General features: G+C 45.0%; 1 protein-coding gene across 7 annotated transcripts in view; it reads right to left on the reverse strand.

Moving 5' to 3' along the window:
• The window catches only part of rasa4 (RAS p21 protein activator 4), a 288,131-nt gene that overhangs the window by 239,106 nt on the left and 24,223 nt on the right, over nucleotides 1-24,802 (reverse strand). For 3 of the 7 annotated variants that reach the window (XR_011348806.1, XM_069911332.1, XM_069911330.1), the window contains exons 2-4: nucleotides 20,327-20,383; nucleotides 2,911-3,024; nucleotides 2,746-2,807 (exon numbers count right to left, since the gene is read on the reverse strand). Coding sequence is in view for 5 of the 7 variants with exons in the window: in XM_069911332.1 (XP_069767433.1) it covers nucleotides 2,746-2,807; nucleotides 2,911-3,024; nucleotides 20,327-20,383 (233 nt within the window). In the remaining 2 variants the exon portion in view is untranslated. Of the gene's footprint in view, nucleotides 1-955; nucleotides 987-2,745; nucleotides 2,808-2,910; nucleotides 3,025-20,326; nucleotides 20,384-22,651; nucleotides 22,821-24,802 lie in introns of those variants that run through there. The other 4 variants (XM_069911335.1, XM_069911333.1, XM_069911334.1 and 1 more) reach the window with 3 other exon arrangements.

The raw sequence follows: 24,802 nt of genomic DNA on the forward strand, positions 1-24,802 counted from the left end.
ATCGTGCTGTATGTCTGAATTAAATTTTAAAAATAAAAATTTTTAAAGCTCTTTGGGTTGGTGAATGATCGAGAAAATTAGGGCCACAATTACTCCAACCATCAGACATTAAGCATATTGAGTAAACTATCAGTCTCCTTATTTAAAAATGTTGAAAGCAACTTAAGAAAGGTTTGCAAGATTGATACTCCGATTAATAGGTTGCCCGTATGAGGAAAGTTTGGACATATTGGGTTTGTAGCTCCAAAGTTTAACAGAGTGAGAAGGGACATAATTGCAACAAAAATTCCTGCGGGATATTTCCTCTTGAGGGAGAATCTAGAACTAGAATCACCATTTAAAAAACTTGGAAACATCAATTTATGTGAATGGGTATGAAAATATTGTCTTTTAGATCAATACAATATACAGGTGTACTCAGGTTCACAACTCAGTGTTGTCACAGATATACCCAGATTCTTGCTTGTTGCAGCCACACAACCACAACTGTGTCAATTAAATTACCACAGTATGCCATTAGACAAAAAAAAGAGATAATAAATATAAAAGGACCGATAATTTAACAGAGAGATGAGGTCATCTTTTTTTTTAAATATCGAAGGGTTACAAGCCTTTGAAATGGCCTTCCTCAAAGGCGAATTGGAGGAGAGACTTTGGCAGGTTTTGAAGAACGTGGAGATGATCTTGGGAAGTAGGGAATGTGGAGTGGAAGGTTCAATTAGCATGAGCTTATCCAGTGGCAGAGCAGGTACCGTGTTTTCAAATTCCTCCATGTTCTGCCCAATGTGGTGGTGGTGGTGGGGGGAGGGGTGTGGGGAGGGTGGGGGGCGGGTGACGAGAGTGCAACTAGTGTGGGAGGTGTATTTTGATATGTTGGCTGTTTTCTCAGAGCAGTGGGAGGTGAAGAGAGAATCGACGGAGGAAGGGGGAGGTTGGCTTGGCTTTGATCTCATACCCAGAGTTGAATTCAAACTCCTGGCCGATCAGCAAGTGTTGCTGTGGAATAGCTTTCCCATCATTTATTTGCATCTTACAGAGGCTTGACAAGATGCAGAATACAAATCAAACGTGAAAGATGAGCCTCTATAATCTGTAAAGTAAAGGAAATGAGAAGGTTGGAACGTAATATCGAGGAGTCAGTGAATCTGGGAAGAATATTAATATGCATCAATAAATGTGTTTATGTTCTGTCTGCTATTAAGCATAGCCTATGACCTGGTGGTTCTGATTGGGCTGTCACTTCCACCAAAGGGAATATGGATGGATGTCATACAAACTCCATGAAATTTTCTGGTCTTGTCAGTACCAGAAGGTTAGAGATGCAGAGCCAGATAAGGAGAGAGATAGAGAGAGACAGAGACAGATAAAGACAGAAACTGACAAAGATAGAGAGAGGTGCAGAGAGCAACAGACAGAGGGAAAGACAGAGATACAAACTCAGAGAACCTGTGACAGAATATATAGAAATATTTTTGGGAGATAAATTAGGAAAAGTTAGAGTAGGTTTTACACACACACACACTAGAAAACAGATCTTATTTGAAATACTGAAGAATTCATATCCACAGTGACTTTACAGAAATTGTGAAGAGTGCCTATGGAGACTTCACAAATAGGTGTTAATTGAATTGATTCGTGGAATGAAAGAACTATTGTCTTTAAAGCAAAAATCAGGAGACATGATGTCTATTGATAGCTCTTTGCAGTCTTTTTGAGTGATTACCTAAAAACAACAGATGAACCAGAAGACTGACTTCTACTGTTTGCTGGAGACTGTCAGCTGTTTTTTTTTTGCGAGAGAGAGAGAGAGAGAGAGAGAGAGAGAGAGAGAGAGAGAGAGACACACACACACATGGGCTTTCTAGCAGTTTGAGAGTCTCAGTGCCTCAGAGACAGGGGGATTGAACAGTGTCAGCCAGGAGAAGCCTGTTGGAACTGAAACAGAAGCTCCAGAGTGGAGCTCTTGTGTGCCTACTCTTGTGTGTCCTGCAAGAGGAGAAAATGAACTGTCTAGAGTTTCTCTTGGAATAAGGGAAACAGAAAGTAACTCTGAGGTAATCTGAAAGAAAGAGGTTATTATCTGGAGAACCCTGAGGGGGCAAGTTTCGTCAGCAAGACATTGAAGTGACTAATGGTGGTGCCTCAGTTGTGGAAATCCTGGAACCACACACCTCTCTCTACAAAACCAACAAGAACTTTCCTGAGTGGTAACCATTTACCTTTCGAGCACCAAAGCCTGGTGAACTTCGTACAGTTAAATTCTTTGCACAGTATAAGAATTGCCTGATACCAGTGAACTTGGATGAATAAGAAGTGAGATTGGACTGTGAACCAAAGAACTTTCTTAAATTTACACACACATTACATACACACGCGCTTAGAGTTATAAGGAGGAATAAGTTGGGTTAAGTTAAGCAAGTTAAAAATAGAGATAAGTTAAAGTTTGATTCTGCTTTCATGTTTAAAGTTAATTAAAAACAACTTTTGTTTACGTAACTATTTGTCTTGATGATTATCTATTGGTGCTTGGTTTTGGGCTCGTAACAAAAGACATACACATTCAGGGGAAGAGAGGGAGAGGGTACCACTAATCCAAGGTCAGGAAGATGGATGGAGACTAAGGGCACAAATACACAGATGTATCGAAAAAAGAACAAAAAATATTCCAGAGAGAGAATGAGTAATATTTACTAGGCCATTTCAAAGGAGCAGAAATTTCCAGACAAGTGACTAATGACCACTTACCTTTTGGGTTGGCAGTAAGAACGTCCTTGGCTATAGAAACTTTCCCAATTACGTCATCACGGCTAAAAGTTAACAGTAAAGATTAGTAGTTAGAATAGGCCCAGTGGCTTTAAACACAGATTTTGATCTACTTTGAGATAGCACCACGGGAATCGTTAAAACTACCTGATTGCATCCTCATCCATTACATAGAAGGAAATGGAGTGAAAGGTGCTGGGAAGATGAACATTGTACTCCTCACCCCAGAAGGGAGACAGGGTCTTCCATATCGTTGCAGTTCTGTGGAAAGAATAACTTCATGAATTCTGTTTACACAATAGTGCAAGTCATCTTGTCCATTCTCTGCTTTAATGCAGATAAAAAGCAAGCTCCGAATGACTGCTGGCTGAAGGGCTTTATTGTTCATTTTATATCCTTGCTACTGATGCTCAGTGGACACATCAGTTTATACCCTGCCTGTTGGCCAGCTGGATCATTGGAGAGACCATCTCTGAGCAGCAGACCTGAGGTGTTCTGATCTGCAAGGCCCAGACTTTGTTTGGCACTGGGGACAGGGTTCCTTCTTCTGTTCTTCATGTTGGACTACAGACTGCATCAGTGCAAGGTGCTGGGGGAGGGGGGAGGGGGGTGGTGAGTGGAATGTCGTGGAGAGGACCAACAAATTGAAGTCATCCTGAGCTTAGCTAACAGGGAGTAGAACAAAATATTAGCTGAAGCCCATCCACAGCAGCGGAAGGGCCCACACATTGCTACATCACTCAGAGAGCAACAGATTAAAAACAGGTTCTGATGCCGAATGAACTGAGTTCAAAGGAGAGGCATTCAGTTGCAGTGACACTAGTACTGTGTAGCATCTAAAGGCAGAGATAAGGAGTGCAGGTAATCCCTAAGGCCAAGGAGCAGAGCCGCAAAATACTGTCCATGTAGTAAGAACTCTTCTGCCCAGGATGAAGGGGATTCTGCAGCGATGGAAGGAAGGAAAAAGCAGCAAGAAGCCAGGACTCGGGGGCAGGAGACACAATCTTGAACACTGAACAACTTTCTGCAGCAGGACTGGGAGTGTTCTTTTCTGAGGTTCCCTTTGCGTTTCCAATGATCCAGCCCCCAATTAGCCTGTCACCTGGCCCTGAATCTACTCCCAGAGACGCCAGGCTCTCGTTCCCATGCGCTATATTATCCCAGATCAATTCCTTTTGCAGACATCAGGCTGTGTTTTTGTTCTGTGGTTTCAGCTACACTCCCACTTTGCCTTGCCAGATCGTTAATTATGGAATTCATGGTGAGGCAACCTCTTGATCACAAACCACTGCCCTACCCCATCCAGGATAACTTTGGGCAAAGTCCACTGGTGAAGTCTTCATCCTTCCAACCTAATATTTATTCTACTCTAAAAAAGTTGGCATTCAGATCTATTGCCAGAGTACACACAGGACATCACATCCAACCCTAAGATTCCTTTCTCCTGTCCATGCGGCAGAATTGCCACTAAATGGTAGTGCAAAAAATAAACTGTGCCTAGCATAAACATGGAAACAAATAAAGAACTGTAAATAGAGAGAACAAAACGAAAATCAATAAAGTGCACAAGTATGAGTCCTTAACTGAGTCCCTGATTGAGTTTGTTGTTGAGGAGACTGATGGCAGAAGGGTAGCCACTGTTCCTGAACCTAGTGGTGTGAGTCTTGCAGCACCGATACCTCATTCCTGATGGCAGCAGCGAGAACAGAGTGTGTGCTGGGTGGTGAGGGTCTTTGATGATTGCTGCTGCCCTCCGACAGCAGCGTTTTCCGTAGATCACTGGTTCTCAACCTTTTCCTTTCCACTCACATACCACTTTGTCATCCCTATGCCATCGGTTCTCTGATTAGTAAGGGATTGCTTAAGGTGGGATTTGAGTGGGAAGGGAAGGTTGAGAATCTCAGCTCCAGACCCAATTGTTACAGAAATATTTTGCTTGAGAAAAATTGTCATTGGCCCATTTCCTTTGGAGTTATGAAACCATGCACATAACGAGTCAATTAGGTACAATTAAAAGTGGGTTTTGAATTTTTTCTTTCCACCCACATATCACCTTAAGCAATCCCTTACTTATCACAGAGCACCTATGGCATAGGGGTTACTTAAAGTGATATGTGAGTAGAAAGAAAAAGGTTAAGAACCACTGCTGTAGATGTACTCAAAAGTGGGGATGGTTTTCCCTGTGATGTCCTGGGCTGTGTCCTCTACCTGTTGGAGGGCTTTACGCTCAGGGGTATTGGTTTTTCAATACAAGACCCGGCCAGCACACTTTCCACCACATCTCTGTAGAAATTTGTCAGGGTTTCTAATGTCATACCAAACCGCTGCAAACTCCTAAGGAACTAAAGAGAAAGTCTGGTTTTACTTGTTCCTGTCCAGTGAGCCACATCATTTGTAGGAGCTGTCAGTTTGAAAGATATTGCATCATATCATGTCTAACCCTGAGAGATTCTCTTCAAATTCATCTCCTGAAATGGTAATACAACTTGGGTCCAGGACAGTGGTTAAGGAGGATATGAAGGTCTTTCAGATGACGGACAATTTGAATCATGTGTTATCCAAATTACACTGTCATTTTCAGAACCTAAACACTGTCGAAAAGTTTAGCAAACTTTAGATGGGACTCTGATTTTCCACTTCAACAAAAGGTCTTTAGTTGTGCAGTTTCCAAATAATTTGAAGCAATAAATGTTTTAAAAGGTTCCATATATTAAAACAATAAAGTTCGGAAAGAGTTTGAAGTTGTGCCAACATTCACTGCTCAACTGTTTGGAAGATGAATTTCAGTTGTCTAGGAATGTAAGTATTTCCTACAGAGAACAGCAGGATGAGTTGGGGGGGGGGGCATCAGGTGGGGTAGGGGAAAGGGAGCTCATCAGTCAAGTGCTGCTGTGTTGATTGTATGGCAGTGGTGCACTCTTCTTAGCCTGGGAGTGGTGCATGACAGGAGTGTAAGCATTTTTTTAAAAATTAGACACACAGCACGACAACAGGCCATTTCGGCCCATGAGTCCGTGCTGCCCAATTTACACCCCATTAACCTTCACCCTTGGTACGTTTTGAACAGTGGGAGGAGCCTCCGGAGAAAACCCACGCAGACACAGGGAGAATGTAGAGACTCCTTGCAAGATAGCACGGGATTTGAACCCCAGTCTCGATCGCTGGCACTGTAAAGGCATTGCACTGACCACTATGCCAATCTTCAAGTATTTACAGTACTTGAAGCCATTCTAATATTACATAATTCAATCAACACTAAAGTACTGACTTGCATTGGAATTGTTTATCAATAAAGTATATTTTTGGAGAAAAAAAGATCTTAGTCATTGATGGATAGTTCTGTTACAATTCCATGATGCATGTCAGCACTAACGTTTCTTGGCTGCACTCCTGGATATGCATTCCTCAAGTGAAACCATGACCATGACGAAAGATGAAATTTACTGCCTTTAAGTTTCAAGTAGAACAAGAATTCATTAGATGAAGTTGTTAAGGTTAGCTCGGGGTACTGTGATGAGTCATTGAGGCTTCACCTACCTGACAGATATTTCTTCAAGGTATCATTTCCAAGAAAGTTGTGAGATGCTCTGACAGGCACTTTACATTTTCAATTGCTTTGCACTCCCAGTGTGGCTAACCTCAGCACCTTCAATCTTCCTCACCAAGACCCTGAACAAACTTATTCACTATTCCCAGTCCAAGTGCTGATTCGCCAACAGGATCATAGATGCATCATATGGAGCTGAAAATTTTGATCGGGTCAGTCAATGAAAGTAAGTGTGAGCACGTTTCATCTTACCCCTGGTCCAATCTCTCCCCACCTACATCCGCGACACCTCGCATGCCCTCCATCTCCTCAATGACTTCAGATTCCCCGAACCGGACCGCCTCATCTTCACGATGGATGTTCAATCCCTTTATACCTTCATCCTCACACACAGAAGGTCTGAAAGCACTTCGCTTCTTCCTGGACCAAAGACCTGACCAGTCACCCTCCACCACCCTCCTCTGCCTGGCAGAACATCCTCACCCTCAATAACTTCCCCTTCAACTCATCTCACTTCCTCAAAATCAAAGGAGTAGCCATAGGTACCTGCATGGGTCACAGCTACGTCTGCCTGTTTGTGGGCTTTGTGGAGCAAAACAGGCTACAAACTTACATAGACAAGACCCCCCCCCCCAACTCTTCTTCCAGTATATCGACGACTACATCGGGGCTGCCTCATACACCCACGATGAGCTTGTCAACTTCATCCACTTCGTGGCCGACTTCCACCCTGATCTCAAACTCATTTCGTCCATCTCCAGTAACACTCTCCCCTTCCTGGATCTCTCTGCCTCCATCTTGGGAGACACGCTTATACTGCAAACCCTCCAACTCCCACAACTATATGGACTATCCTTCCTCACACCCTGTCCCCTGCAAAGATTCCATCCTCTTCTCTGTTCACAAGATGACGTCTTCCAGTCTAGATCTTCTGAAATGTCTGCCTTCTTCCATAAATGTGGCTTCCCCCTCCACCACTATTGACTCAGTCCTCACTCACATCTCTTCCATTTTCTGCTCTTCTACCCTGGCCCCCTCTGCCCCCAAAAGCAACATAGAATCTCCCTCATCCTCACCTACCACCCCACCAGCCTCCACATCAACACATCATCCACCGGAGTTTCCAGAATTTACTACTGGATTTCATCACCAGACAAATTTTTTCTTCTCTTCCCCTCTTGGCCTTCCACAGGGACCATTCCCTCCATGATTCCCATGTGGACTCATCCCTCCCCCCCAACATATTGCTCTGTGCAACACCTGCACCCACACCTCCTCGCTCACCATGGTCTGGGGCCCCAAACAGCCCCTTCACATGAAGCAACACTTCACTTGTGCATCCACAGGACTTGTTTACTGCATCTGGTGCTCCCTTTGTGCCCTTCTCTACATCGGAGAAACTGGTCGCAGACTGGGAGATCGCTTCTCTGAGCATCTCCACTCCATCCGCAACCGCAGCGACCTCCCAGTGGCCAACCATTTCAATTCTGACTCACACATCTGTCCACGGCCTTATGTACTATGGCACCCTGACCATCTGCAGATTGGAGGAACAGCACCTTATTTGCTGTCTGGGCACCCTCCAACCACATGGCATGAACATTGACTTCTCTGCTTTCTCTAATTTGCTTGCCTTCTTTCCCATCCCCTTTCCTGTTTTTCCAGTTCTCCTGGCCTTTGCCACACCCCCCCCCCCCACCCCACCTTTTTGTTCAAGTGCCTGCCAACACTCTCTCATACCTTGATGAAGGGCTCAAGCCCGAAACATCGGTCATGTACTTTTACCCTTGCTGCATTAAGGACCTGCCGAGTTTCTCCAGCATTTTGCATTTTTACTTCAATCACAGTGTCTGCAGATTTGTGATTTACTTCTAAAAGCAAGTGTGATCTCTGGCTCGCTGACAGCACTCTTGTCTCCACATCTGAAGACTGTAAATTCAAGCACCATTTGAGGGCAGAATAAACTCTACTGACATAAGGATGTTGCACTGTGTGAGAAATTGCACTTCAAACTAAACTTCTGTCTGCATTGTCAAATGTATGCAACAGCTCTCATGAAATCATGCGAAGAGCTGGGGAGTTTTATCCCACTGGTTCTTATTGATCCAACCACCAAACAGGTGTCCAATCAATATCCTGGGGCAAGCTGTGCATGATGGTACTGTGATTTCTGCCTTGTGATCCTTTGGCGTCTCCATTCAACTATGCACTTCTCCAAGCTAATCCTGGACTAAAGGCTAATGGGCAGGTGGGATAACCCACTGAATACCACGTTCCTTACCCTAGCCAATCTGAACCCAACTCAACTACAAATAATGCTCTTCATGGCCCAACCCAACCTGGGTTCTGTTGGTCTCAGTGCAATGAACTGGACATCTGCTCAGATAGTTATCACGTAGAAGAGAGCCCTGATGGCATCCAGGCGATGGAATAAGAGATTTTAATTTCCTTCTCCAGAATGTCTTCACAGCCCCACCTCCAACAAAGATGGTCAAGGGCTGAGAAACAGATGGGAGAAAACCTACATGACAACAGTCTAACCAATCTCCAGTCACTTCATCTTGAATGGAGAGAATATACTTGTGCAGATCAAACCTGTCTGCAGATTGAAGGCAACCTCCATTTTGGGACCAGTTACGAATCCAGCCAACAAAGGATGGATTGCGTTACGTCAAGACCTGGTCTATCCATCAAACTATCTCCATCATCTAACCAATCAACCTGAATCCTGATTTGTGAGAATCTTTAAAAACAGAAAATGGTGGAAATACTCAACAGCTCAGGCCACATGTGTGGAAAGAGAGAGACAGAGGTAACGTTTCACATTAAAGACTCTTTGTTGGACCACTTTACTCCCTTGTGCCTTCTAAAATCCCTGGCTTCATTTTATCCACCCATGCTCATATACCCTCCTTGTATAAAGAATGAGATATCCAAGAAACACATTTCCCTTTCATTTGATTTTTGTTTTTAAATGCATAATATTCTGCTCAATCTGCCTTATCCTCCTCTTCCATGAAGATGGCTGAGAAATATTTACACATCTACTTCAATATGCAGGCTATCATTTTGGTCTCTAATTAGACCCATTCTTTGCTTTATTAGCCCCTTTCCTTAGTTAAAAAAAATCATTTCCAGAATTCTGTTTTCTACTATCTGTTCATTGGATCTGTAATGTCCATCTCACCCCACCCAAGTTCTATATTTCTTTAGAACATAAAGACCATTCAGCCCATTGAGTTCCTGAAGGCTCATATATAGTAATCCCATCAGTCTAATACCCCCACATTTCCTATTTTCTCTCTAATGCCCCTCAATTCTCCTGCCACGTGCAATTTCCAGTAGCCAATTAACAAGCCAGCAGGCCTTATTGCCCTGCCATTCTTCGGTCTTTGTTCAGACGCCTTCCTGCATTTTGCTTACACCTTGAAGAAGGGCCCAGGCCCAAGACGTCAGTAATATATCTTTACCTCCTCCGAGACCGGCTGAGATTTTACCACGCTCACAGACTTCTGTCTCTGTAATCATTTTCATGACCATCTTTCTTTTAACCACCAGCTCACTCAATCTCAGACACCCTGCAGTCACGAATGTAGCTGTCAAATTTGCCCATCTCCCAACTATGTTTCAGTAGAGGCCACATACCATTCTCCCTCATATCTGTGTTCTCTGCTCATCATCCTCGATTCCAAGACTCTTTGCATTAACAAATAAGCACAACTAAACTGGGTTCTATTTCTCTGTCTTCTTGTTCCCTCTGCTTTCTGAGCATGTTCTGCCTTCCTAATTTGTTTATTGAATCCCCGATTTTCTTTCTTGGTGCGACATCCAGAAATCTATAATTCCCTTTCCACCCCTCCTCAAACCTCATGCTTGAAAAATTGAAACGACTGCAGATGCTGGAAAGCAGAAGGTGGAAAATGCTGGAAATACTCAGCTCAGGAAGAGAAATCGAGTCAACATTTTAGGTCGGAGATGCTTTGTCAGAATGTTCAGACCTAAAAGATCATCTCCCTCTCTTCCCACAGATATGGCCTGACCTCCTGAATCTATCTGTTCCGCTTCCCTATTCTAGCACTCACTGGTGCATGGCTCCAGTGAAGATCCAGGGATCACTAGCTTTCAGGTCATATTTTAACATCAATCCTTGCTCCCTACAATCTGCTCATTCTTCTTTCACCCTTTCATATGAAAATGGAACAAACCTTCTGTCTATTCAACTTCCTGGGAGTCTATATTTGAGTAGACCCTCCCAAGTGCTAGTACATGTGAGGAAGACACACCATTACCTTTGAAAGAGTCTGAGGAGATTTGACATGTCATCAAATTCTCTATCAAATGACCACAGGTGAAATTGCAAGATCCCTATCGAAGGATCTATGGGACAAGATCTTAAACTGGTGAATACATCTTCAATATGTGCCCAACATTCATTATATCAATCCTAAGTGGTCCATCACGTTCACATGTTCAAACATAAAATGGCTAGTATTTTTTCTAATACCCTATTTGTGACCGATGCAAATCTGAAATTGTTACATTGACACATATGTGTTGGTCTTGTCTATCCTTAGAAATCTATTGGAAAGAAAATTTTTTAATCTTTTCAACTGCACTCTAGGTGGAGATATGACTCAATCAAATAACTGGTCTTTTCAGGGTTATTGAACCAGATGTAGGGAGTTTTTCTGTACCAGTGCAACGTGTTGTGGCCTTCTCTACATTGTTGGCTAGAAGAGCCATCCTATTCAAATGAAAAGATTCTAGACCTCCCACAGTGTTCCAGTGGTTCTCTCATATTATGTCCTGCTTAGGTTTAGAAAAAATTAGGTATCATGTATTTGATTCTTCGGTGAAATTTGAAGATACTTGGAGACCTTTTATATCTTATTTTTATATGATGTAAATGTTTCTAATGTAGTGGCCCACACACAGAGATGCAGACTAGCCCACAAAATGGCCAATGAATGCGGTAACTGTGTGGACCTGGGGGTGACACTTGGTGTCATCCCAGGTGACATCCTGCACAGTGGGAACTGTTGCAGGAATGCCGGCCAATCCCAGGCCAGTGCTCCGATGATGCGGTGCCCTGACGTCAGCACCTGGGGCTCATATAAATGCGGCGGCCAGTGTAATAAACCAGTCTCAATTTCAAGTCTTTGGTGTGCGTGTCATTCTTCTCCACGCCTGTGTAGCGTGAATGCTAAATTGGTGACCCCGTCAGATCCAACTGGCAGTTGGACCCAAAGATGAAAGACCAGGCGTTCTCTCTCAGGCTCCCAACGTTTTGGGTGTCACAGCCACAAGTGTGGTTCACTCAGTTCCAGCTTCGACACATCCCCGCCACCGACGTCTGTTACTTCTATGTCGTAAGCTCCCTCAATCAGGACACAGTGGCAAGGGACATAGATTTCCTATTGCAACCTACCAGAGCAAGGCAAATACATGGCCCTCAAAGAGCTGTTAACTTGTTTCCTGGCGCATGTATGCTGCCCGATTGCTGCGTATAGATGGATTGGGGGCCAAAAACATTGTCTGCTCTTTGATGAGTAGATCTTTCTGGAGTAGCTGCCTGAGGATATCCAACTCTTGCTCACAAATGAGGACTTCAGTGACCCCTGGAGGATTGCGGCCTGGGCAAACATGCTCTGGAGAGCGAAGAGGGACACCAGCACCATTCTAGACCACATCAAGAAGTCCCACGAAGAGCTGACTGCAAGATCAGACTTGCCCAACGACAGACACTTGTCCTACGTGTCTAAATTTACCTCGGATCTACAGTACATCATGCGGAAAAGCAACGTGGGAGCCGACACTCTGTCATGCCCCGCGATCGAATAGGTACACGCCCTGTCACAGGGGGTCGAATACGTTGGCCCTCACCAAATCACAGCAGCAGGATCCTGAGATCCCCGCGTATAGGACAGCTGTCTCCAGTCTCAGGGTGGAAGACGTCCCCATCAGGCAATGTAGCCTGACGCTGCTATGCGACATCTCCAACGCCAGTCCTTACCCCATTGTCCTGGCTACATGGAGCCACCATCCACATCCTGCAATCTGGGCTACAGTCGAGATTGTGACTAGCAGGTTCGTCTGACGCAGCCTCCATAAGCATGTCAGCCAGTGGCCCTGGACCTTCATGAGCTGCCAGTCCTCAAAAATGCGGACTCACATAAAGGTGCCCACACAGACTTTTAAACCAGTCAGCCACTGACACATTGATATAGTGGGGCTGCTACCAGTTTCCCGTGGGGCGAGATAACTGCTCACCATGGTCCCGACTACTCCATGAGGTGGCCTGAGGTGGTCCCGCTGGCTGATACCACCACAGAAACCTGTGCCTGAGCACTCATTAACACATGGGTGTCCAGATTTGAGGTCCCAGAGCATCTAACCTCAGACGGGGGGGCACAATTCACTTCTGGGCTCAGGGCAGCACTGGCTAACTTCCTGTGGACACACACAGCATATCATGCTCAGGTCAATGGGTTGGTGGAGCACTCCCACAGGCACCAGAAGGCAGCCTTAATTGCCCAACTTAAGGGTCCCAACTGGGTGGATGGCAGCCTTGGCTCCTTCTGGGATTTGCACTATGCCAAAGGACTGTCGCCTCAGCAACGGAGATGGTCTACAGTGCACGATCATTCCAGAGGAGTTCCTGGCCCCCAATAAATGCCTAGAAAGCCCCACAACCACCCTTGAGAACTTGCAGTGAAACCTGGGATCCCTGGTCTTGCAATAATCCCCACCACATGGCCAGCCCAAACATAACATCCCCAGGGACTTTCGTGCGAACTGGGGCACACCAGCCTCCCCTACAACGATCCTACAGGGTCATCAGGAACAATTGCTCCACTTTTGTCCTCGACATCGGTGGTAAGGAGGAGACTTTTACAGTCGACAGCCTGAAACTGGCATATCTGGACTGTGACCAACTGGTCTCCACTCCTTCCCCATGACACACAAGGGCAGACTCTCCAAGTCAATGGACAATGGCCCGATCGCCGGTTCTGGGGGGGGCGGGGGGAGTCATGTAGTGATCCGCGCACGAAGACATGAACCAACCCACAAAATGTCCGACGAACCCGGAGACCGCGCGGACCTGGGGGTGACACCAGCCTTCGTCCCAGGTAACTTCCTGCACAGTGAAGGTGAACTGTTAGCTTTTTTTAATTAGAGTAGATTAGCTGGAGTTTTTTTATATAATACTTTTGATGATTTTTTTTCACCCAGTACAGTGAAAGGGGGACCAAGTTTATAGTTTGATGTTTTATCTTAATATATATATATATATATATATATATATATATGTATATATACACATATATGATATTGTATTTTCAGTTTCCTTTTTATTTTATTTTCCATGGGACTGTATTTATTATAAAACCCAATAAAAAAGATTTTATTTTAAATGTCTACAGGTGCACTGTGAAAAATATTCGGACTGGTTGCAACACAGCCTGGTTTGGCAATTCAAATGGCCAGGTAACAAACATAGCCAGGTCCATCACAGTGTCTTCCCACCCAAAAGTTAAAGTCATCTGTGAGGCCTTGCCTCAAGGAGGCAGCCAACATCCCAGAGGACCCCATCACCCTGTTCACACACTGCTACCATCAGGTAGAAGGTACAGAAGTCTTGAGGCCCAGCACCTCCAGGCTCAAGAACAGTTTCTTTCCAGTAGCCAATAAGGCTCTTGTATACTAATCAAGGACTCCTCCAACACCACCAAACAAGTGTCTGCTCTATTGCCAAAGCACCCACGAGGACGACTATGAATATTTATTTTCTATTCTTTGTATTTATTGCCTCTTTAACTCAGTTATGGGTGTTATTGTAGTAGTTTTTGTTTCCACAAGCTCTGTTCGGCCCGAGGCAACCATGAATTTCGGTGCACATGTACATTGTACAATGTGTACACTGTACCACCACCAGGGTGGTACTATGGGGATTAGTAGATGCCAGATGAGTGTCTTTTCCAGTTGCTTGAGACTGGGTGTTGCGTGATTGGTGAACTGATGACGATTTTAAACTCCTGTATTTTTACCAATTTATTTTTCTCGATTATTCTGCCGGTGGCTTGAGACTGCCGGTTGATTGGATTCCAGATAAAGGGGGTGTTATTCTATCAATAAACTCATCATCATGATCAGTCCCCTCTCAGAATGTTCTACGGCCTCTTCGTAACATACTTGTCCCCAGAAACCATGGGGCAATGACAAAGGCAACAGAAATATCAAATCATCCCCTCCCCTCATCAGTCGAATCATCTCTTCCCTCTGAGCACCCCCAGCTGAATCACCAATGGTGAACTTGACCTCAAAGAACCTTTCCCTTCTACAACATTCAGGAATCAATACCACAATGCCCTCAGGGTCTCCCAATCCACTTGTCTGTCCTATTAGTCATTTCTTCTAACTCTGCCTGAAGAGTCACACACCAGCTGTAGTGTGACCGTGTCTGAAATATTCCGTCTGTTAGACCCTCTGCTGTGTTGCCTGGAACTGCTTGGTTTGAAATCCCCACTTTCTTCTGAGTTGACAACATTCCTGGCTGTGGATGCAAGCCCCATCCTACAGCCCCTTCCCGCAGTCCCTTCCCAAAAACCCCATCCCGCAGCCCCATCCCGCAGCCCCATCCCGCAGCCCCATCCCGCAGCCCCATCCCGCAGCCCCATCCCGCAGCCCCATCCCGCAGCCCCATCCCGCAGCCCCATCCCGCAGCCCCATCCCGCAGCCCCATCCCGCAGCCCCATCCCGCAGCCCCATCCCGCAGCCCCATCCCGCAGCCCCATCCTGCAGCACTAGGAAAGTCTGTCATTCCTCCAATTGCTGTAACAATTAAAGAATATGGCTGTTTTAATTGTTCATGAAATTAAATATTTGTAACCTTCTTGATTTGACTCCACTTATTTAATTGCAAGCAACACGTTTTGGCCCTTCTTCACCAAATTCCCATGTTTGTTAAATTTCTGTTGTGGATTTATGAAAATTGGCAAGAAGCATTGAGGAGCTGCCCAATTTCCTTTATTCTTCTGAAGAGGAGAAGTCTTCTTGGCCATGCACTCGACGTGATTGGACCAGGACAGATCCATGGTGATATTCACCTGGGAACTCAAGGCTCTGCACTCTGACCTCCAAGTCCCTCCTTGCACAACATTTCCAAGTAGGCTGATAAATGACTTTCCAATTTGCTCCCAGCTTTTTTTTCTGGATGTGTTCACGTCCAACAGCACAGCTTGATTGATTCTACGTCACCAATTTACGCATCCACGTCATTCACAGAAGGTGCATTGTGGCTGCAGGGCAATAGTATTGTAGCTGCCATGCACTGGCTGTGAAGATCAAGTTTTCTGTTAGATTGCCTGTCACATCATTGCCAATAGCAGCTGGCAACTGCTCCTCTGTTCACAAGAAACCCTGATGAGATTACACAGCGGAAGCGGAGAAAATTCGCAGCCCAAGCAGATGCAAAAGATGCATAGACATCGTACAGCAATCCATGACCTCAGACAATCGGAGGCAACAAATGGAAACTGGCCGCTGGAGGAATTCACCAGGTCAGGCAGCATTCGTAGAGGCCATTCGTAGGTGCTCAATGTTACAAGTTGCAAATCTGCAGCCGAACTTTGCCTCCAAGGATGCTGCTCAGTTTTTGCTTCAGATTTAGGGTACTCATTCCAAAGGACAGAGAGAGAGAGAGAGAGAGAGAGAGAGAGAGAGAGAGAGAGAGAGAGAGAGAGAGAGAGAGAGAGAGAGAGAGAGAGAGAGAGAGAATAACTTATGATTATAGAAGCTGCAGTACATCAAGCTACCATTAGTTAGAGGTTCCACTCCTCCTCCACATAAATTTAGAAAGTTACAGCTTTCCAAATCTACTTCTTTGGGAGTCTTTGACATTTTTTTTTCCACAGTGTTGTTTTGGAAAGATGGAAATCAACTGAAATAAAATAGAGATAATTCTAAGGTATTTCAGAGTTCAAACATGGAAGTATTAAATCCATTAAAAGATGTCAGCCTCCAGGTTACAGATTGTGCTCCTCTACTGAGTGAACACACAACTGAGGAAGGCTGTGAACTTTCATTTTGCATTCATTAGACTGAAATAAATTATTAAAATAAAATTGCAGGCCAAATGAACCATCCCAAGCTCCTGATGTGACTAAATTCCTTAAATTTTCCATGCGTTTATTTAATGTCTTTTAAACAGTTGTTGCAAAAGGTTTAAAAAAAAAGGCCCAGATTCTGCAGGTGGTTAGCTGACAATTCCATGAAGCCACAGTTGAATGGCCGAGCGGCCTCCTGCAATCTGTGGCCATGTAAAGCAATTTGAAAGCCAGTAATGTGTGCTGGACACGACTCACTAGATCGTGGGACAGATCTTGTTTGTGAAGAGCAGTGGGGCTATTGCAGTGCAATAACCAAGTTGCATTTCAGTCGAGCTGCAGACCTTTTGGTGGTCCAGAATAGCTTACGGATCGGGTAGCACAGGGAGAGTCAAAAGGCTGACAGCTGCCAGATAAAGACACTTTTTGAACCAAGTGTTAGATTGCAACCAGGATGATGGTGGAGGGTGGGGGACCTTTATGATGTTGGCTGCCCTCAAAGACCTTTATATTTCAATGGACAGGAGGAAACTGGCCATGATGGACTTGTCTATGTTTCCCACATTCTGCAACCTTCTGCATTCCAATTATCAAACCAGATTGCAATGCAACCAGTCAGTGTACTTTCCACAGTGTACCTGCAGAGAGGTACGATGGAGTATTTGTTGACATGCCACGAACTGGCACAAATGTAGTTTAAATGTTGCATTTGTACCTGCATGGTGCCACATCTTCTCCAACATGTTCCAAATACCCACACTTGCTTGTAGAAAAAAAACTTGCCCTTCAATCCCCTTTAAATCTTCCCACTGACCTTACACTTCTGACCCTGAGCACAACGCTGAAAATCTTAAATGTTTTTAAGGTCACCCCTTCAAGGTAAAAGTCCAAGCCTATTGTGATAGTACAGATCTATCACCAATGTACATAGTGTATATAGTTACTGTATCTAGACTGTGCTTACAGCGATTGGCTGAGAGCTAAGCCACACCTATTGTTTGGGCCTTAAAGGGTTGAGTCCCTAGCCAGGTCGGATCATTCCGGACTGGTCGGCCACCTGTGAAGAGCTCCGGTCTTTTGCTAATAAAAGCCTTGGTTTGGATCAACAAGTCTTTGGTTCTTTCGACGAGCTCTACAATTTTATTAGCAAAAGACCGGAGCGCAAGCCCCACTTCTTCCGTCCGGATAACTCCCACGTTATCAAAGCCACCCGCCCCTTCGAGCGTCTTAGCGTAGACTTTAAGGGACCCCTACCGTCGACCAACCGTAATACCTACATCCTTACGGCCATCGACGAATACTCCCGCTTCCCATTCGCTGTGGCCTGCCCAGACACCACTGCCACCTCAGTGATACAGGCCCTTCACAGTATTTTCACCATCTTCGGGTACCCCAATTCCATCCACAGTGATAGGGGGTCCTCATTCATGAGTGCAGAGCTGCAACAGTACCTTCTGGAGTGTGGTATTGCTTCAAGCAGGACCACGAGCTATAACCCACGCGGTAATGGCCAGGTCGAGAGGGAGAATGCCACCATATGGAAAGCGGTTACACTGGCTCTCCGGTCTAAAGGTCTCCCCACCTCTCACTGGCAGGAGGTTCTCACTAGTGCCTTACACTCCATCCGCTCCCTCCTATGTACTGCAACAAATGCCACCCCCCACGAAAGGATGTTCCTTTTCCCGAGGAAATCCGAATCGGGAACCACTGTACCGGCATGGCTCACCGTCCCTGGCCCCGTCCTTTTGCGACGCCACGTCCGGCACTCAAAGAACGACCCCTTGGTCGACCGAGTGACTCTACTCCACGTGAACCCACATTACGCATACGTGGAGTTCCCAGACGGGCGGGAGGACACTGTTTCAGTGCGGGACCTAGCTCAGGACGCGGTAGACCCAGCAAACCCCCCAACTCCTTATGCTCCAGGCCCCGTGCCGCAACAGAAGGACCAACAGCACCCCAATGACCCGGGCCACCCTGCCGACAAAACGACTGGGGAATTGAGCGACGGAGCAGTCGCACCCGATGAGCCCGCTGGCGACACCACTCCAGCGACCCCAATCCCGGCACCACGGCGGTCACGCCGGATGGTCAGACCCCCTGACCGCTACAGTCCTTGACCTACCCCTTCCTTTTCATTCTCTCCCTCGTTTTTGTTTTTTTTCCCAGGGTCAATTCTCCAAGAAGGGGTGAATGTGATAGTACAGATCTATCACCAATGTACATAGTGTATATAGTTACTGTATCTAGACTGTGCTTACAGCGATTGGCTGAGAGCTAAGCCACACCTATTGTTTGGGCCTTAAAGGGTTGTGTCCCTAGCCAGGTCGGATCATTCCGGACTGGTCAGCCACCTGTGAAGAGCTCCTGTCTTTTGCTAATAAAAGCCTTGGTTTGGATCAACAAGTCTTTGGTTCTTTCGACGAGCTCTACACCTATCTCATCTCTTGTAAGATCTCAAGCTGCAAAAACTTGGCAGCATCCCTGTGAATTTTTCCTGAGCCTTTCAGAGTTTGATCACTTCCTTCTTAAAGTGTGATCCACAGAAACTTCACTCAAGTGATTCTTTGATTTGCAATGCACAGATGTTCCTAAGAAACTCAGCAGGACGGGCAGTGCCCATAGGGTGCTCAGCAGGACGGGCAGTGCCCATAGGGTGAGGAGGGTAACCAAAACTTCTCCAACATCCCATTTAGTGCAGCAAATCTAAAATTATCTTTGTGTTCAGCTTGAAATTGTCTATTTTAATCACCAACTTACTTTCAGGAAAAAATTATCGTCCAGAAACTGAGGCAGCAGAGAAGCCTTTTGTCAGCGATGCGTAACTGAACAGCTAACAGTGTTATCTGGGGTTGAGGCCTCAGGACCTGCCACCTGAGCTTTGCCTCATGCCAGTGAGGCCTGGAGCTCGATTTGACACTTGTGGCGGTGGAAACCTTGTGCTGAGGCCAGAACGTAACAGAAGGAGTGGGTCAGATTTGCTTGACAAAAATGGCGATCAAGCAGCTGTTTAGCTCACAGTTAATTCCACATTCCAGCAAAAGAAAACAATGCTGGAGAAACTCAGCTGGTTAAACAGTATATTGCAAAGCTAAAAATACATAACCAACGTTTCAGGTTTAAGCCCTTCCTCGAGTATTTTTAATTCCACGTTCCAGTCTGCTACGGTGAAGCAGCAGTGAGAGGAATGGGTAAAGATGAGACAAAGGGCACTAAAAGCATAATCTTTCATCTCCTATTGTTACAGACGCCACAAATTATTCCTGGCGCCTCTTTGTTTACCTTATGGCAGACAAATTTGGTTTAGACATACAGCACTGTAACAGGTCCTTTTGGCCCACAAGCCCATGCCACCCCACTACCCCCAATTAACCTATAAACTTTGAACAGTGGGAGGAAACCCATGTAGACATGGGGAAAATGTAGAAACAGACAGCGCGGGATTTGAATCCTGGTCCCGATCATTGGCACTGTAAGTTATGCTAACCATGTTGCTCTTGTTGAAATATATCATATATATTACACGACAATAAAAAAGGAACCTTTGAAATGGGCAGCCACAGGCTGTAACAAAGTCAAATGCCAGTAACAAGCAGAGTGACTTTGAGTGGGGCAGGAACAATCCTGAAAAGGGTGTCAATGTCCCCACCTGTCTGTTGAAGGGGAAGTAAGGACAGGAAGGTGTGAAACTCAGGCACAGGTTCCTCTGCCTTCCTCTGTATTGGATTTAGATCTCTCGGACCCAATAACCGAACACATAAAGGGCACCCCACTACATTCTAGCAAGTAGACAATGCTGGCCAGAGAGGAAGACGAGGATTACTACCAGGAGAAAGGAGGGAATGAGATTGTTTTTAAAAAATCCAACTACATATGCAGCCATTCTGCAAATCAAAGATAATTTTCTTACCTGATTATTGTCTCGTTGTCAATTCTTACGATGCAGTATGGATCACTGCTTCCTGTTCTGAAACAGAGAGAGAATTAAATATATCTCAACTACAATGACCCTGCTTTTACAAGAGACTGACTATTTACAACTCCGATTATCCAAAAAAAAATTGGATTCTCTGAAACCTCAATTGCCCAATTATTTTAAATTAAATGAGGATATCCCAAAAAAAATCAGAAATCCTCATTTATCTGAAATTTTTTATTGGAGCTGAACAGACCAGGCACCTTGAGTTCCTGGCGGCAGTGGGGAAATTGCTGCATCCCGGCAGCAGCACAGACCTCGGTGGGGTGGAGTCGGTGATCAGCGGTGGCCAGCATTTTTCTGGTGAGAATTAAACATTATTTTGATGCTTTAAAAGCCTTCCCTTGTTGTTTGCTGTTGTTTAAACATGGTTACAAGTGACTTGCTGCTACCACTGAGCTACTTTTAAAAAATGACTGGATCTCCAAAAAAAAACCCATTTCGGATAATTGGAGTTGTACTGTAAGGTGCTCACATATAAAATGTTCACATTAATAACAGATAAAGATTAAAAAAACATTCATGTAGTAGATCAGCATATGTCAAGAATTTCAGAAAATGAACTAAACTATACAGACTTAAAAATGAAGAGGAATATTCCTCTTAGCCTGCTTCACTGTTCAATAAGATCATAGCTCGTCTGACTGTATCATCACTCACTAAGCAGCTACTTGATGGATAAACGCAGGAGGTGATTTGTGGAAAGTACCAAGTCAAATGTGTAGAATTAGCACCCACTCTTACTCAACATCTGAAAATGGACAATCATCTTGTTCTGCCCATTCAGTAGGTAGGGTCTGATAGTCAAAGGCTGCCTCCTCTATTGTACGTTCAGACCTGAAGGTGATCTAACAGACACACGCTTGTGACTGAGCTCTCTCTCCCTCAAATCAGATGCTTTTGGATTCCAGAATCTTGAGTGCAAGAAGCTGGGCCGAAGTTCCAATCTGGCATGAGGGAGGACTACACTAGCAGAAACCCACTTTTTGGATGAGATGTTAAACCTCCATCGATCCCACAATCAGATTGGGCAAACAAAGAAAGTACCACCTGGATTTTAGCCAACAGTTTTCACTGAACATTGGGTCACTTTTTAGCAAGTGGTCTTTCTGAACAAAAAAAAACCTGCTTTCAACTGTGACTATCCTTCACAGCCAGTAAAGTCCATTGGGATATCTTTAAAGATACTATAAAATGGAAGCCTTTCTCAGAGGCAAAATGTCCCCAGAGCCAAGCTCAAAGGTGTCCGTCAAATGAGATGGTAACAAAGGTAATTCATACAGGACAGGAACAGAAGCTTGGATAACCCTTGTAGTTATCCAGGTGGTTCTTAAAAAGGTCATGCACCTGCCCCCACCACTTACGCTGACCACTCGTTCTACACGCCCACCACCCTCTGGCTGATGAACTGTCTCCTCATGTCTCTTCTAAGTACCAGCCCCTCATCTTATAGCTCTGTCCTTTCATCTTAAGTCTCTCCTACTCTGTGGAAACGGACTGTTACTATTCATCTTATCGATGCCCCTCATGATTGTATAGACCTCAGTAAGATTTCCACTTGACCTCCTGCACTCTAAGGAGTGGGTCTCAGCAGAAACTCCTTCATGAGGTCCCAGCAGTACCATTGGCAGACTAGGGCAGACATTTCCCAAAAACAAGGAAATCCATCCTTTCACATGCCATCTTTAGTAACCCCTCACTAAGCACAGAGTGCCCATGTCATGGGTGCTCACTGGTTGGTAAGGGATTATTTAAGGTGGCACGTGAGTGGATAGAAAAGGTTGAGAACCACAGTCCTAGATCCAATGGCAGACACTGAAAATTATGCAGACATTGAGAGTTTAAGAGCACTCCATTGAGGACATCTACATGAGGAGGTGTCATCCTCAAAGACCCCCCACCATCCAGCCCACACCCTCTTCACTCTGCTGCCATCAAGGAAAAGGTACAGGAGCCTGAAGATGAGCACTCAGCGGAACAAGGACAGTTTCTTCCCCGCTGCCGTCAGATTCCTGAATGATCAATGAACCAAAGACACTGCTTGACTTTTCATGCACTACTATTTTAATTTTTTTATATAGTAATCTTGTATGATGGTTATAATATTAGTGTTTACACTATGACGCTGCCACAAGACACCGAATTTCATGACTTGTTCATGGCAATAAATTCTGATTCTGATTAATTTTTGAACCTGATTAAGTAAAACTGGTCAGTTTAATGGAAGTATTCTAAGAACTATCAGGTTCTTGAACTTACCCTTACTAGTCCAAACAGGTCCACAGAAAGTCCAGTCAGGCCTAACGAGAAGTCATCATTTTTTTTCCTTGCACCAAACGGAAATATTTATCAATCTGTTACATCATCTCTTTCTGTACGGGGGTACATTAGGGTGGTTATTTTTTCTTCACAAAAAGAACCTGTTTGGCTGCATCAAGCAAAAATTTCAATTCATGTATATATTGGACTTATGTTTGACAATAAGCTCATTATCACATCTACCAGTTACTGTTACATTGCCTGAAGGAACACGATGATTATACCAGTCCTATTTATCCAATTTACATCAGATGGCAGCTCATTCCACACTCCCACCACTCTCTGAGTGAAAAGATTTCCCCTAATGTTCCCCTTCTCCCTCTTCCCTTTCGGCCTAAAGCTATGGCCTGTCGTATTTATCTCTCCCCAATCTAAGTGGAAACATCCTACTCACATCTACTCTGTCTATACCCCTCATAATCTTATAAACCTCTATCAAGTCTCCCCTCATCCTTCTTTGTTCCAGGGAATAAAGTCCTAACCTGTTTAATCTTTCCCTGTAACTCAACTCCTGAAGACCCATCAACACCTTAGAAAATCTCTGCACCCTTTCAATCTTATTGCTATCTTGCCTGCTGCTGGGTGACCGGAACTGCACACAACATTCTAACTGCGGCCTCAACAATATCTTCGATGACTTCAACATAATATCCCAACTTCTATACTCATTACTTTGATTTATGAAGGCTAAGATACCAAAAGCTTTCTTTACAACCCTGTCCACCTGCGACGCCACCTTCAGGGAACAATGTATATGTTTTTCCAGATCTCTTTATTCCTCTGCACTCCTCAATGGTCTACCATTTACTGTGTACATCCTATCCGGATTCGCTCTTCCAAAGTGCAACATCTCACACTTATCTGCATTAAATTCCATCAGCCATTTACTAGCCAAATTTCCCAGTTGGTCCAGATCCCACTGCAATCTCGGAAAATCTTCCTCACAGATCACAACGCCTCCAATCTTTGTGCCATCAGCAAACTTGCTGATCCAATTGACCATGTTATCATCTAGGTCATTTATATAGAAAACAAACAATAATGTTCCCAACACAGATCCCTGAGGCACACCACTTGACACAGACCTCCAGTCCGGGAAGCGACCATCCACCACCACTCACTATTTTCTTCCACCAAGCCAATTCCGAATCCAGTTTGTAACCTCTCCATGTATACCTAGTGTCCTAACCTTCCGAACCAACCTCTCCTGGGGAACCTTGTCAATGTCTTTATTAAAGTCCATGTAAACAACTTCCACAGCCTTTTCCTGCTCAACCTTTTTGTTAACTTCAAACAACTCTGCAAGATTTGTTAAGCACAACCCACTGTGCACAAATCCATGCTGACTGTCCTTAATCTGCTTTGGCTTGGCTTCGCAGACGAAGATTTATGGAGGGGTATGTCCACGTCTGCTGCAGGCTCGTTGGTGACTGACAAGTCCGATGCGGGACAGGCAGGCACGGTTGCAGTGGTTGCAAGGCAAAATTGGTTGGTTGGGGTTGGGTGTTGGGTTTTTCCTCCTTTGTCTTTTGTCAGTGAGGTGGGCTCTGCGGTCTTCTTCAAAGGAGGTTGCTGCCTTCTGAACTGTGAGGCGCCAAGATGCACGGTTGGAGGCGATATCAGCCCACTGGCGGTGGTCAATGTGGCAGGCACCAAGAGATTTCTTTAAGCAATCCTTGTACCTCTTCTTTGGTGCACCTCTGTCTCGGTGGCCAGTGGAGAGCTCGCCATAGAACACGATCTTGGGAAGGCGATGGTTCTCCATTCTGGAGACGTGACCCACTCAGCGCAGTTGGGTTTTCAGTAGCGTGGACTCGATGCTGCGGACTCTGCAAGCTCGAGTACTTCGATGTTGGTGATGAAGTCATTCCAATGAATGTTGAGGATGGAGCGGAGACAGTGCTGATGGAAGCATTCTAGGAGCCATAGGTGATGCCGGTAGAGGACCCATGATTTGGAGCCGAACAGGAGTGTGGGTATGATAACGGCTCTGTATACGCTTATCTTTGTGAGGTTTTTCAGTTGGTTGTTTTTCCAGACTCTTTTGTGTAGTCTTCCAAAGGCGCTATTTGCCTTGGCGAGTCTGTTGTC

Source organism: Narcine bancroftii, chromosome 14 (genome assembly GCF_036971445.1).
Source record: "Narcine bancroftii isolate sNarBan1 chromosome 14, sNarBan1.hap1, whole genome shotgun sequence".
In the NCBI taxonomy this organism is placed as follows: domain Eukaryota; kingdom Metazoa; phylum Chordata; class Chondrichthyes; order Torpediniformes; family Narcinidae; genus Narcine; species Narcine bancroftii.